At 38.7% G+C, this 15,691-nt stretch overlaps 1 protein-coding gene across 1 annotated transcript; it reads left to right on the plus strand.

Moving 5' to 3' along the window:
- Positions 1-9,021: 9,021 nt before the first annotated feature.
- On the plus strand, positions 9,022-13,791 carry LOC141018300 (uncharacterized). The gene is made up of 5 exons (XM_073493238.1): positions 9,022-9,112; positions 11,268-11,378; positions 11,706-11,921; positions 12,576-12,758; positions 13,422-13,791. The coding sequence occupies exons 1-5, from the start codon at positions 9,058-9,060 to the stop codon at positions 13,742-13,744; spliced, it is 888 nt and encodes a 295-aa protein (XP_073349339.1). The 5' UTR covers positions 9,022-9,057; the 3' UTR covers positions 13,745-13,791.
- Positions 13,792-15,691: the final 1,900 nt, after the last annotated feature.

Consider the following 15,691-nt stretch of genomic DNA (forward strand, 5'->3'; position numbering starts at 1 on the left):
ATCGGAGAGCTTGTTACATCCCATGTCTAATTGTTTTACCTCGTTTTACCAGCTCAAGGACCAAAGTGTCACGGAAAGGCTAAATGGAGAAGCTTAATGACTCAGCATATTGAATAGCTAGCAGCGTTTAAACGGAAATGCAGATAGAAAAGGAAAACTGATTAAATCTGTATTCTTAATTCAATTTGTGAATCCAGCTATTTCTTTGTCTTTTTAAACTGCATTTTCAAATAGACTTTTAAATTGGATTGTTTATTTATCAATTCATTTATGTATTTTTAAATGATGTACTTATTGTTCTTCCATAAACTGGAGGCTCTCTGTCTGCAAACAGTCACTTTGTCCCATTTTTCCCTGCATTTCAAAGAAAATCAAGATATGGATTATATGAAAACCCACACAAATGGAGCCAGGCTCATAACAGTGCAAAGATAGGTGGAGGTAGAGGGGCAGTGGTGGCCTAAAGGTTAGAGAAGTGAGCTGTTACCAGAGGGTTGCTGGCTCAAGCCCCCGGGCCAGCAGGATCATTCTGGGTGGGGAAAGAGAAAGCCAGTGCTTGCTCCACCCTCACTGCCACCACTGAGGTGCCTTTGAGCAAGTCCAACTGCTCCAGTGGAGCTGCCCAGTGGCTTCTAAGTGTGAATGTGTAACTGTGAATGTGTTCAGGGCGTCCCTAAAAAAGAGAGTAATGGCCCCGGCCTAATTTTTTTCTCCAGCAATGAAGACCAGTGATTTGTTACTACATACGTATTCCTTTTTTTTGCCTTTACATGTCAGTCAGATGGAGCACAATGCAAGGCTGACTCCACAGAGGGAATTTTAGAGGACATGGGCAAAGAAAGTATGCTGAGGTGTTTTTATTTCATCTTTAAATAGTATTTAATATTACACTTGAGAAGCATAAGTACATTTCAGAATGGAAAATTTGAAGTGTCAAAGTGTGACATTGATTAGTGCTTTTTACTACTGTGTTATTTTTACCCATGTGTGTAGAAATACCATGTGATTACTGCAATTAACAATTATTTTGTTTAAAAGGAAAAAAGCTGCATCGACTGCTCTTTCCCAGCTGTCCAGTTTTTGGACTCACCAGAGTAAAGCCATCTATATCCAACATATAGTTGGATACCCACTCTGTGAAGCATTTGAGTGCTGCCAGGGCAAGCCAATCAGAGGCAGCGTTGGCTTAGCATTTCATGACATGTTTCACGCCTTTTTTCAAAGAAAAATAAAATAAAATGTATATTATATAAAAAAAATATGAGAAATGTCATGTTATTGGCCAAAATTGTAGTTTGTAAATTGAGTAGTTAAACTACAAAAAATGACCCAAAAAGTAGTTGAAATACTTGACGCAGCACAAAATATGAAAGTAGTTTAACTACCAGCAAGTTACAGCAAATTGTAGTTAAGCTATGTAGTTCAACTACATGTAGTTTAAGTCTCCCCAACACTGCTCCTGGGGGTGTGCCTAGATTCCACTGTGAAGACGCCATTCATTCAATTGCGGGGTGTCACCATGAGATGGCGCCCCCCTCACAAAAAAACATATACAGGATAAATACCCATGAAACCTAAACCTTTTTCTTCTACTCTGTTACATCTCAGAGGCAAATATTACACTTTTATTCCACTTCATTTATTTTAAAGCTTTAGCTAGTTGAGTTAGCATTAGACCTACTGGTTTCATTACTTTACTTACTTAATTTATATTTATATCAATAATCTTAAATTGTAACTAGGTTATATTATTATAGGTCAAGCCGCCCAGCAGTATATAGTTATTAAAATGAGTTCATCCTTTACCTGCTACAGCCCTAAAGTTATGAACACATTAATGCATCAATAGTTAGAATTTGAGAATATACTATACATTTATTATTCTGAAATGGACCATTTGTTTATTCAGTTTATTCAGTCATGAAGACAAAGTGACTGTGTGGTTATATAATTTGTTTCGGCATAGAAACAAAGTCCTAGCATAGTCCTGAAAGAGGGAAACTGGCCACATTTGGTTTTACCATCCATCCTGAGTGATCGGATCATATGTGGACATCTTCAAGCTGGTCAATTCACAACTGACCTTAAACGCGTCTTGACATGCGTCTTGTGACCACTTGAGATCTGATCTGACTTCCCCACTGTATATGCAAATACACACCGACATCAGTGGAAGAAACGGATACGTTTATTACTCAAAGAGAGAAATATATTCATGTATGACGTTGGCAGAATTAACAAGTGGGCCCAAATAGTTAAGAATGTGTTGTGTACAACGTTTCACAAAGTTTACACATTTTCTCTTAACGCAACAAGTCTCAAAATTGAGCGTTTTCTTAAGGGTTTCTGCTGATGCTCACCACAGTCATCTTTGACCGGGGAAGTAGCCTATATTATACAGACTGACATAAACACACCTGGAGAAATACTCAAAACTGCCTTTGTGGAAGTTTTTGCAACAAAAGGTGTCTCCAGGAACACATTTAACCATGACATTACACACACAGACTGAAAACATTACCAGTCAGTGCTGTCCTGGCTGCAGGATTCCTTATTTTATCACATCTAGCTGATGTTATTACTGACATTTTGAACATCTCACTATCACAGGAGATGTGAGACACAGGAGACAGCCATCATCATGTACCTAAAATGTCTGCTGTGTCTAGTCTTAAAGACTACTGTCCTGTGGCTCTCACCACATCCTGATGGAGTGTTTCGAGAAACTGGTTCTCCAGCACATCAAAGACAACATCCCTGCCAGCCTGGACGAGGGTCCAGCATACTGGTGAGGACCAGTATGCTTTCAGAACCAACAAATCCACAGAAGATTTCATATCTACTGCTCTTCCCTCAATCTTCACACACTTGTGGCCAAATGTATAAACCATGCGTACACAAGAAAAATATATTTACGCCAATTTCCATGCAGATTTCTGATTGTATAGAATCCACAGAGGGTGAGAATGTCTGTACTGGTGCACATCTTTATCGCCATGCGTACCATGCACACAGTTTGTTCAGTTTGATTAGTGTTGTTGGCATAAAAGGAGAAGAAAAGTGTGAATTAGGATGACATTTTATTTAGAGCTGCTTTTTTTCAGAACTTAAAGGTACAGTGTGTAATATATGGAGTATTTGGTGGCATCTAGCAGTGAGGTTCTAGATTGCAACACTCCCTCACTCACCCTCCCTTACCGAACGTAGGAGAAGCTCCAGAAGCTACGGTGGCCCTCACAGACAAGAAACTCATTTTCTAAAGATGGACTTGTCATTACTTTGACTGCCTTTGGCTCACTCCAAGCCCTGAATATCTTAGTTATCGCTCCATGTGTTGTCTCACTGTGACAGACAAGAAATAAACCTAAATAAAGCTTGCTAACGCTACGTTACCACCAGCTCTCTGAGAGGCACAAACTGAGGCTACGGTGTGCTAACATTTAACGTGATACGAGGCAGCATTTCTTTTCAGTGAAACTAATGTACTGCTAATAAACACTGTGCATTATGTAGGTTGTGTACCATTAACAGCGGGGGGAAATATATACTACAGTCAGTTTTAATCAGGGGTGAAGAGCTATATGTTTCAGTACTGAAGCTCACCTGAGACGCACTCATGCATGCGTGCACACAGATGACCAACCGTGGGATTATTTATTCATCAAGCTTAGTTTTCACCTGATCCTTTTCTTTAATGGGCGCTAACAGGCTTCCATATGTATCACTGTGAACCTGGTGTAAAGCCTGGCACAGACACTCCAGGAGTGGCTGACAACAGACAGCCTGACTGCAGCAGGTAGGCTGAGACTTTATTCACAGCTGCTGCTGTTCACTCTAACTTTTGTCATCATGTTTTTCACACAGTGAATATTTTTACCTCTGAAAATGTCAGAGCAGAAACTCCTGACTGACTCTGTGATCAGAGGACATGTCACGTTTTAAATGAATACATGTTAATAATGTGTTGACTCAGGTCTAAACACAGCTGCTGCTTCTGTTCCTGTGCTGTGACTCTTAGTTTCTTGTGGTGAGTATGAAGGTTGGTGAAGTTCAGCCCCTCGGCCCTCACACAGAGTGACTGACAGGATGATACTGAACGTGTTAAAGAAACGTGTTACAGGTCACATCATGTAACAAGCTGGACATACAGAGCTGTTCACAACATTCAACCAGATTATACAAACTGAACACTTATTTCCTCACTTAAGATAACCGGCAGCACTTCACCCGTGTGTTTTCGTTTTTTCACGCTCCTGTGATTTTCTTGTACAAGATAAGTATGATCATCCATCTCTTATCAGATTGTGGTTTCAAACTTCCCACTATACTAATTGTTTTGCTGGACACAGCATCCACTCACTCTTCTTCTTCACCCACCCACTACATTTAAAAACACAAAAGGCCCTCACTAGTGCCAGGTTTGTCAGAGTCATCCTGATGAAGGCCACAAGCAGAAAACATTAGGGTCAAACATTAAAGTTGTTCCATAAACTACAGATGTTGCTGGAGTTTTAAAAACTAATAAGATTCCCATCAGCCTCCACTTTACTTTCTGTTTAGGGCTATTTATCAAAAGTTATCATGCTAAAGTGCTAACCTTAGATGGTGTACATAGTAGCATCATACATGCTGATCATCAACATGCTAGCATTCATGCTCAAGGTCAAAGAAGGAAGCCAGAGCACCCAGAGAAACCCTGTCAGACCAGAGGAGAGACATACAGCCACAGCAACTAACAACTGCACCAGTGTGCAGCCTGTCCTCCTTCTATTCATCTTCCAGCCTCTCAGACCAACACAGAAATGACCCAAATAGGTAACGCTTCCTTTTACAGTACGGTAATAACCAGCTAATTACCTGGTAATAAGATGTATTTACTAGGTAATAACCAGGTAATTAAATGCAATTACCAAGTACTTACCAGGTTATTACCAGGTAATTACACAGTATTTACAAGATATTTTCCTGACTACTACCAGGCATTTACCCAATAATTACCTGGTAGATACACAGTAATTGTAGATTGTAGATTTTAAACCCGGTAGTTAAAAATATTTACCTGATATTTATCTGGTAAATACCAACAAGTTACCTGGTATTTACCCAATAATTACCAGGTAGATATCCTGCAATTGCATATTGTAGACTATAAACCCACTGAATGTGTCTATATGTGACTTTGTTAGGGTGATAATAACTTAGATATTTACCTGGTAATTACCAGGTATTTACTCAAAATGATCACATATTTACCTGGTAACTACCAGTTATTTACGTGGTAGTTACCTGATACTTACCTGGTAAATACCAACTAGTTATCTAGTATTTACTAGAAATATACTGAAAACTACCAGGTATTTATCCGGGAGTTATAGATTATGTATTACCAGTCAACCTGTGTGGTGACAGTGAGGGTATAACTTGCAACTATTTACCAAGTAATTACTTTCTAATTACCCAGTAGTTACAATTTACATTATCAGGTAAAACCTTGTGAATTACCCTGTAAGGAAGGTGGAACTGTACTGTAAAAGGAAGCGTGGTTTGTTTCAATGATATTACCATGTACTTTCTTGGTAACTGTAGATTATAATCCTGTGTAGTTTTGAACATGCTACCTGGCAAAAACTCCCATATCTCCCTGATAATTATCAGGTAAATATCGGGGTGATATCAGAGTTTTACAGAGTAGTTACCCTGTAAGGAAGGTGGAATTGTACTGTAAAAGGAAGCGTGGTTTGTTTCAATGATATTACCATGTACTTTCCTGGTAACTGTAGATTATAATCCTGTGTAGTTTTGAACATGGTACCTGGCAAAAACTCCCATATCTCCCTGATAATTATCAGGTAAATATCGGGGTGATATCAGAGTTTTACAGAGTAGTTACCCTGTAAGGAAGGTGGAATTGTACTGTAAAAGGAAGCGTGGTTTGTTTCAATGATATTACCATGTACTTTCCTGGTAACTGTAGATTATAATCCTGTGTAGTTTTGAACATGGTACCTGGCAAAAACTCCCATATCTCCCTGATAATTATCAGGTAAATATCGGGGTGATATCAGAGTTTTACAGAGTAGTTACTCTGTAAGGAAGGTGGAATTGTACTGTAAAAGGAAGCGTGGTTTGTTTCAATGATATTACCATGTACTTTCCTGGTAACTGTAGATTATAATCCTGTGTAGTTTTGAACATGGTACCTGGCAAAAACTCCCATATCTCCCTGATAATTATCAGGTAAATATCGGGGTGATATCAGAGTTTTACAGAGTAGTTACCCTGTAAGGAAGGTGGAATTGTACTGTAAAAGGAAGCGTGGTTTGTTTCAATGATATTACCATGTACTTTCCTTTACATAAAGATACAATGCATTTTGTTACACTCCTTCACACAACCTGTGACAAAAAAAGAGTTTAATTTTAATCTTAATCTGCAAAAACACAAGACAAGAGTAACTTCAATACATAAAGTACAACACAGTGGCGTAGCTTTCAAGTGTATTTCAAAACAAGTAGGACATGTTATAAACAAGTGCAAAAAGTTCAAAGTGCAGTTGCATCTTGTATGAAATGTAAAATAAAATGAGTAAGGCTGACAACATCCTTGTGGAAATTATTGAACAATATCAAACTACTGCACTATAGAGCTTGACCCATCACTTGGGAATTTTGTATTTGATGGGGAGCAGCTCTGTGGCCTTCCTCATTTTTTCGATTTTTTCCTGCAGGGGTTTGTTGGCATCTACAAATTCCTTGCATAATTTTGCATAGTACTAGTGTTTTATTCAATCGGAAAACGATGACAACAGAGGTGAACACAACGCAGTCCAGTACTTCATCACTGGTTACACTTTGTAAAATGCTCTTATGTCTTTAAATAGGCGTCCAAGAATGCCCTTCCTATGCTCTTTCCCGAGCCAGTGGTTCCACTCGATGAACCTTAAGTTCATCTTCAAGGCCTTCTCTGTCAGGTTCCCCCTGTACCTGTAGATGTCCTCCTTATAAGTCCGCCATGCCCGTTCAACGTGCTGTGTGTGAGCACCAGTCCCAGGGTGGACAAAATACCTTTGGTGGTTTACCTGGTAGTGTATGTAGCCGTCATGGGACAACTGGTTGTAGGAACGCCAGCAATCACTAATGATTTCACTTCCAGGTCTAACATATTTTCTAATGATTGGGAGCAATCTCCTCCTGGATCGATTTTCAACCAGTTTTAAAACAGGGCGTCTGCGGGACCGCCTGACTTCCATCATCCCAAAGACCCACAAGCGACGTCGCCAGGTCTTTCCAAATCGTCCACGTCCATACTGAAAATAAACAAAATGTCATGCTTAAAGGCAGTCCAACTTAAATGCAACATTTGAGAATGTTAAAGTCGCAATCGCATTGGTGCTTTATAGATTGTAGATGGTTTTTGAGTGGACTATCCCTTTCATTTCTTTAAAACCTATTGTCCTTGTTTTAACAGCTACTAAATACTGCACCATACAACACAAAACAGAAATTGATACTTTATTAACAAAATACAAGCTTACCTTTCTTTTGTGTCTGAACTTGCTCTCATCTATCGCTACGAAAGCTCTTCTCCCTCCAATTTGCATTTCCCTTCTTCTCTCTAGTCGTCTGACTGCTGCACAGCAAATTTCACGTAGAAGTGTAGTCACCCTAGTCAGTGATTTGCTGCTCCCACATACTCCATCCTCTAGCATATCCACATGTCTGCGCCTCAAACCCTGTGAGAAACTGACCCAAAAAAGAGGACAACTATGTATTAGCAACAAGGATGGGAGAGTTTTGGAGTCAGGGAGGGGAAATTATAGTTAGGTTGGTGCCTATGATAGCCATTGTGCATGTTGTACATGTTGGGATGGATGAACATGTGTGATTTCTTGGATTTTTTTGGATTGACTATGTAATATGTGTATGCAGTTAGCTATTTATATTAAGACACACTGTGTACATCATGGTATCTGCATGTACAGTATCAGGTCAGCCTGATTGGAATAGTCTTAAGATAAAATTAAATTAACTAAGACGCAAGAAAAAGCCAATGTTGTTTAATCAGCTCTCACTGGGCGTTAACATTGCGTAACAAAACACATTTATGCATCTTGCAAGAGAGCATAAGAGATAAATGTTTAACTTGTCAAAATATGTAGTGTTACATCATGCCTACAAAGCTATTTGAACTGAAGTGAGAGGCAGAGAGAGAGAGCAACCAACCTGTGCATGATTTTCATCCATGATGATAATGACATGTGAGACCAAGAGAATATTGAGCCATCTCTGATGGACCTTGTGATATTCCTGCCCCTGTGAATTGATTTTCTGCAGCTCCTGTAACATAACATACATGACCACAATTGAAACAAGCACCAGGCTATTTATGCTAAAGGACCCGTATACAGGGCCTCTAGTGCTGAAGAGGTAACTGTATTTGCTGTACTATTCTTGCAGAAAAAAAAAAAAAGTATTTCAATAATTCATTCAACATAGCAAGTATGCACTGTAAGATAGTTAGAAGGAGTTAACACCTACATAATGATAGTACATTAGATTGTCAATATGGTCATTTTTAGGAGGAAAACAAATGCAACTTGCCATTGACTTCAATGTATAATAATAATAATAATAATAATAATAATAATAATAATAATAATAATACTAATAATAATAAAGAATAAGAAGAAGGATGTGTGGCAATGATCCCTTACCACCGATAGCCATCCTTGGTCGTGTTTGTTCTTTTGAATTTCATTTTGTTGTTGCAAACAGGGCATCTTTTTTTCTTTGCCAATAGCCTCTCCTCCTGGAGCCATCCTATCAACTGTTTACGTCCTTGCGCTGTCCTCTCAAGTAATCTTCTTATCAAAGTCATATTACGTACGGTTTGCAGAGTAGTGAGTCTCAAACTGCACAGACTCGCATTTCCGAGGGTCTCTTCGCGGGCATTCAACGAAGTACACGTAATGACGCAATGACGCATGATACGTCGCACACGGAAACGTGAGGGGACAAGCAACTTGGATGCAAGCGAAGATAATTCAATAACGTTTTGATGCAAATTGCAGTCGGGCCACCACCCACGGATCTTCTGCAATACCTCCACCTTGGTAAGAAAGACATGCAGTGCCGGATTTAGCAATTTGGGGGCCCAAGGCGAAGGTATGTATGGGGGCCCTAAACCCTGTATACACTTCTTTACTCCAAAATGAAGACAGAGAACGAAGAACACAAAGTGTACTCCACAAGCTAATAGTCACCCATGATGGAGAATAAGAAAACAACTGTCCTTGCAAAAATTCCAGGTTAACCAGCACTGTTTATTTATTTGTTTAAATCAATATCATCATCATCGTCATCATCACTGTCAAAATGGCCATCACTGGACAACTCCTCCACCTTGTCTGTGTCAACGTCAGACACTTCACAGCTAACGTTAGCTGCTGCTGCTGCTGTTGCAGCAACACTTTGGACGTTGTTGACTGTATCCCCGGTAACGGCAGTGGTAAAGTAATTTGTCAGCTTTGGCAGCTTTGCTGTATATTTCTCCGCGTCTTTTTTCTTTTTCCGTTTATTCGAACCGCTCGGGTAGTTTCGTTTCATTTTAGCTTTCACTCCGTGTCTGTTTGTTTACTTCTTCTTCTTCTTCTCCTTCTGTGTGGTTTATTGGCGGTTGGCAAACGGTGCATTACCGCCACAAATTGGACTGGAGTCCGTCACGGACTAGTCCATTTCATTGTGAAAGTAGGGGGTGTATGTGAGACAGATACCCATGAATTTGACATTTTAACTAATACTTAAACGTTTTTCTAAAGAATGAATTACATATTGATATTGATTACCACGTTTGAGTTGTTCATGTTGATACATTTCTTATTTCTCCTTTTTTTTTTTTTTTTTGGAGGTTGGTGGGGGCCCCCCCCTACGACCGCTGGTGGAGGGGCCCCAAGCAACCGCCTACCTATGCCTCTATGTTAAGACCGGCTATGAAGACATGCGACCCCCCTTTTCTCCATTTACTTGAACTTTTTGGATAAATTGTACTTCTTAGAGTCTTGATTAACTTTGTGAGGAAGAGAGAGAGAGAGAGAGAGAGAGAGAGAGAGAGAGAGAGTGAGAGTTTACGCGCGCTCTGCACCGCGTGTAGCAAAAGTAGACAGACACAAAGTGGAGGAGAGGGCCGATGGTTTGTTGGTTGAAGGTGAGGAAAAACAGACTCCACTCTCATATAATATTCTCAGTAGGCTACATGTCAGGTGTCGTGTTTTCACGTGTTTGTCACGAGTTTGTCTGGTGCGACTGCGTGTGTGAGTCCATAAATGTATCCACATTTGTATTGTCCTGAGCTGTCGGTCTGTCTTTACTCTTTAGCTTCCTTGCGTTTATCAGCTGTCTGTATTCACACTGGTTTATTGCTACATTACAAGCCACATGATCAGTTAAGTATTGACACGAAATCAAATGTCCAGGTGATGTTACCTGAGGTAACTATAATGAGATTCAATTCTGTGAACAAAACAAACGACAATATAATAGCATCCGCTAAACAGAACATGATGAAAAGCTTTAATATAACTGAGTATTAACAGTATGATAATAACAGCTTTGACACATAGGCTTCATGTCCTGCTTATTAAAAGATTAGGATGAATGTAGTTTATTGGAGAATACATAACAGCACTTTGACTATTTGTCCTCTACACTTTATTCATTAATTTGATTATTTTACAGACAATAATTTAATTTTTTTTAAGTACAGTATTTACAATACATAGCCTACCTATCTGAAAAATGTTTGTGCCAGTGACCCCTATACAAGATCTGTGTTGTTAAAATGTTTAGAGAATATTCCAATTTGGGTTAGTGTTTAAAATATTTTTTGTTGCTATATTAACTAGCCTAATTATTAACTAATTTTGCTAGGGACTTCCCAGACTAGAACCCCCTCAAGGACCCCTGGAGGTCTCTGGGCCCCACTTTGAGAACTACCATGATAAAAACACTATTATTTATGTATATTATTACATTCTAGAGATACATTAAGCCTAGGACTTGTCAGAGAGACTTTTTTAATCATAGCTGAGAATTTTCTATTCATACAGAAGAGAGATTAAATACACATATGCGTTGTGAACTTGTAGATTGACTGTTTTCACTACTACTTAAAAGTGGAGGTTTTTTGATGAAATTCTCTTGACCATGTTTACAAATGTCTTTTTACTTTCTGAAAAATGTATCTTAATATATTTCCTTTACCCCTTATAGTCATGCCGAACACACGTAAAACCAAAAGAAAGCAGCACACTGCACCAGAGGAGAACCCTGCAATGTCGATCCAGTCTGACAATGACCAGGTGATTCAGTCTGACAATGATGGTAAGATAAACCATTTTAAGTTTTCCCCATAACCAGTCGTAACCATAAACTAATGGCTTTTTATTCAATCTTTGTTGTACATACAGTGGTCTTGCATGGCGCCAGGCTGTTAGGAACTCTATTCTTAAAGACGAGCTAAACAACCTAAATTATTTTTATCTTAATTTTAGTTCACATACCTGGGTATTCAGGGACCTACAAAGCTTAGAAGTGTAAATGAAATAGAACAGCTTATGACTGAACACAAATTTGGGAGTGAACACGGTGAAATAATAAGATTATCTTAACATGATAAGTATTTAATACATCTTTTTGCACTATTTTTAGTTGAAGAGATTCAACAAAATGCACCAACAAAAGCACCAACAAAGGCACCAACCATGGCAAAGTTAAAGGGTGACTTTCAAAAATTAAAAGGGGAGAACCATCTACTGAAGGAAGAAATCCGTCTCTTGAAAGAGGAGAACCGATTCCTGAAAGAGCAGCGTGACTTCAACCGAGAGAAGGCTCTCCACACAGAGGTCGGCCACACAACTTCAAAAGGTATCTATACTGTTCCTCCCGAAACCAACATGGAAGGCTGTAAATACAATCTAAAGGAGTCTATGGAACAATGTTTTTGTGTTAAAATAAGTTTTAAATGGCTCTATATTCTGACAGCAATCACTGAAAGAGTGTTTAGTCAGTGACTTGAAATCTCCAAACCCTCGCTATCCGCTATCTCTCTTCTGTAGTCCTGGATGCACGGCTGACATATCTCTGCAACTGCAACCATTGTATCTTTTCACCCGAATCCACCACACCATCCGCGAGTCTCTACGAGGTCCGGTTGCCGTAATACGTCCGCCCTGCATGCAGCACTACAGGAGAGAGAACCATTTTTTAGACTGTGGGGACCAAGGTTGACCACAAAATGTTTTTCAATTTCAATTTATTTAAAAGGGACAGTGTACAGTTCAAACATAAATGTTGCCATTTGATGCACTACACCAGATTATAGCTTTAAGCTAATTTGCAGGTCAAATTACAGGTCACATTAAAAATACAACACAATAACAGGACAGATAAAACAGTATACAGGGATAATCAAAACACTATAGCCACAACAACATAGCTACACACGTCTGTGTGCAACCCCACGCCCACACAATTTTAATTTCATTTTACTTCTAACATTTTATTTTTTCTAAATTTAAGGGCAACGCAAAATGAGGAATGGGGATTCCTCTGACTCTTCTGACTCAGATGACTCAGATGACTCTTATAAGGATCGGAAGAGGAAGAAGAAGAAGAAACACAAAAAACATGGGTCTTCAGACTCCTCTGATGACGACTGGAAGAAGAGCAAATCCAAAAAACCCTCATCCTTTGGAAAGAGAGGTAACCCATCATCTGGAAAAAGATGGCTCACATTTCTATTGCTTCTGGACTACACTGTTGTTTACATTACACTTCAGCAATATTATTAACCATTTATTTCTTAATTAATTTTTTTAAATGCCCCCAAGAGTTGGTAAATGCACCCCATTTTATACATTGAAGGCAAACGTTTAATTTGTTTTTTTTATTTTTATTACTATACATTGAAGCTAGATGACCTGGTATGCTAATGGCTTTTTGCATAGAGCTTTCAGACTCCTGTCACATGGACCTATCAAGGTCTACCGAAGATGTTCATGTTAGTGGAAGCATCTTTTATTGTGACACTGCAGTCACATTTAAATCATAATTTCAGTGTAGCATGCTCATGTATTGATTTTTTTTGATGTGGCATAATGCTAAGGTAACACTCTCCCCTCCACCCAAACACAATTTTATATAGGCTATATTTACCAGAGTCAAGGCTGGCCCTATTACCAAACAGCTATGTAGAGAGTATCCACAGCTGTATCAATTAAACCATGGAGTGAAGAAGAGTAGTGCACTGCAGACACAAGATGACTGGTTTAACCCCTGATCTTCATGTCATGTCAGGATTATAAATATATTTGGAATTATTACACAGTCTTAATCTATATTTTGTTTTGATGATCTGTTTTGTAGTTCTGAGCCCAGAGGACGTTGTCCACCGCTACAAAGCGGTCCTGAAAGTGTTCAGGCGAAACCGCAGCATGACCAACACCTGTGAACAACTCGGAGTGGACAGGAACACAATTGCGGGGACTGCGGTCATCGCAGATGTCATCATGGCCACAGAGGGCGAAGACTTTGGGGAGCTGCCCCTCTTCAAAGAGAAACAGACATTAGCCAACTACGCAAAATTATGCAAGGAATTTGTAGATGCCAACAAACCCCTGCAAGAAAAAATCGAAAAAATGAGGAAGGCCACAGAGCTGCTCCCCATCAAATACAAAATTCCCAAGTGATGGGTCAAGCTCTATAGTGCAGTAAATTGATATTGTTCAATAATTTCCACAAGGATGTTGTCAGCCTTACTCATTTTATTTTACATTTCATACAAGATGCAACTGCACTTTGAACTTTTTGCACTTGTTTATAACATGTCCTACTTGTTTTGAAATACACTTGAAAGCTACGCCACTGTGTTGTACTTTATGTATTGAAGTTACTCTTGTCTTGTGTTTTTGCAGATTAAGATTAAAATTAAACTCTTTTTTTGTCACAGGTTGTGTGAAGGAGTGTAACAAAATGCATTGTATCTTTATGTAAAGGAAAGTACATGGTAATATCATTGAAACAAACCACGCTTCCTTTTACAGTACAATTCCACCTTCCTTACAGGGTAACTACTCTGTAAAACTCTGATATCACCCCGATATTTACCTGATAATTATCAGGGAGATATGGGAGTTTTTGCCAAGTACCATGTTCAAAACTACACAGGATTATAATCTACAGTTACCAGGAAAGTACATGGTAATATCATTGAAACAAACCACGCTTCCTTTTACAGTACAATTCCACCTTCCTTACAGGGTAACTACTCTGTAAAACTCTGATATCACCCCGATATTTACCTGATAATTATCAGGGAGATATGGGAGTTTTTGCCAGGTAGCATGTTCAAAACTACACAGGATTATAATCTACAGTTACCAAGAAAGTACATGGTAATATCATTGAAACAAACCACGCTTCCTTTTACAGTACAGTTCCACCTTCCTTACAGGGTAATTCACAAGGTTTTACCTGATAATGTAAATTGTAACTACTGGGTAATTAGAAAGTAATTACTTGGTAAATAGTTGCAAGTTATACCCTCACAGTCACCACACAGGTTGACTGGTAATACATAATCTATAACTCCCGGATAAATACCTGGTAGTTTTCAGTATATTTCTAGTAAATACTAGATAACTAGTTGGTATTTACCAGGTAAGTATCAGGTAACTACCACGTAAATAAGTGGTAGTTACCAGGTAAATATGTGATCATTTTGAGTAAATACCTGGTAATTACCAGGTAAATATCTAAGTTATTATCACCCTAACAAAGTCACATATAGACACATTCAGTGGGTTTATAGTCTACAATATGCAATTGCAGGATATCTACCTGGTAATTATTGGGTAAATACCAGGTAACTTGTTGGTATTTACCAGATAAATATCAGGTAAATATTTTTAACTACCGGGTTTAAAATCTACAATCTACAATTACTGTGTATCTACCAGGTAATTATTGGGTAAATGCCTGGTAGTAGTCAGGAAAATATCTTGTAAATACTGTGTAATTACCTGGTAATAACCTGGTAAGTACTTGGTAATTACCTGGTAAGTACTTGGTAATTGCATTTAATTACCTGGTTATTACCTAGTAAATACATCTTATTACCAGGTAATTAGCTGGTTATTACCGTACTGTAAAAGGAAGCGTTACCAATATAAAGTTGATGGGGCAAATTTCCCTTATAGGTTTGAATCAGTCTCATCGATCAATCAATAAGTAATCAATAATTTGAGGCATTGTGAAGTAAGTAAGATAACAGAATCATACACATACAAAAATGGTGAGAAAGTACAGTTTGCATAAGGCTTAGTGGACCTTGAAGTTGGTGAATTGTAATGACACAGGATCGGAGATACAACAGAGATATGAGTACAGCTGTAACTCTGGGTCCCAGACACAGAAATAGAAACAGTAACAGTAATGGTGCCAGAGGACAGGCTATGTGCTTGTGTGTTTTCAGAGGTACTTTGAGAGGCTGGGCATGGTTAACACTAACCCTTAAGCATGTCTTATCTACGTCGTGACCTTGCCTCCCCTGTGCAGCAACTGTGAAACACTTTTTCTATCCTCCATAATATGCTCTATTGACCTACCGACTACATCTCTTTTAACAACAATAATAA

The sequence above is a fragment of the Pagrus major genome, chromosome 2 (genome assembly GCF_040436345.1).
Source record: "Pagrus major chromosome 2, Pma_NU_1.0".
Classification (NCBI taxonomy): domain Eukaryota; kingdom Metazoa; phylum Chordata; class Actinopteri; order Spariformes; family Sparidae; genus Pagrus; species Pagrus major.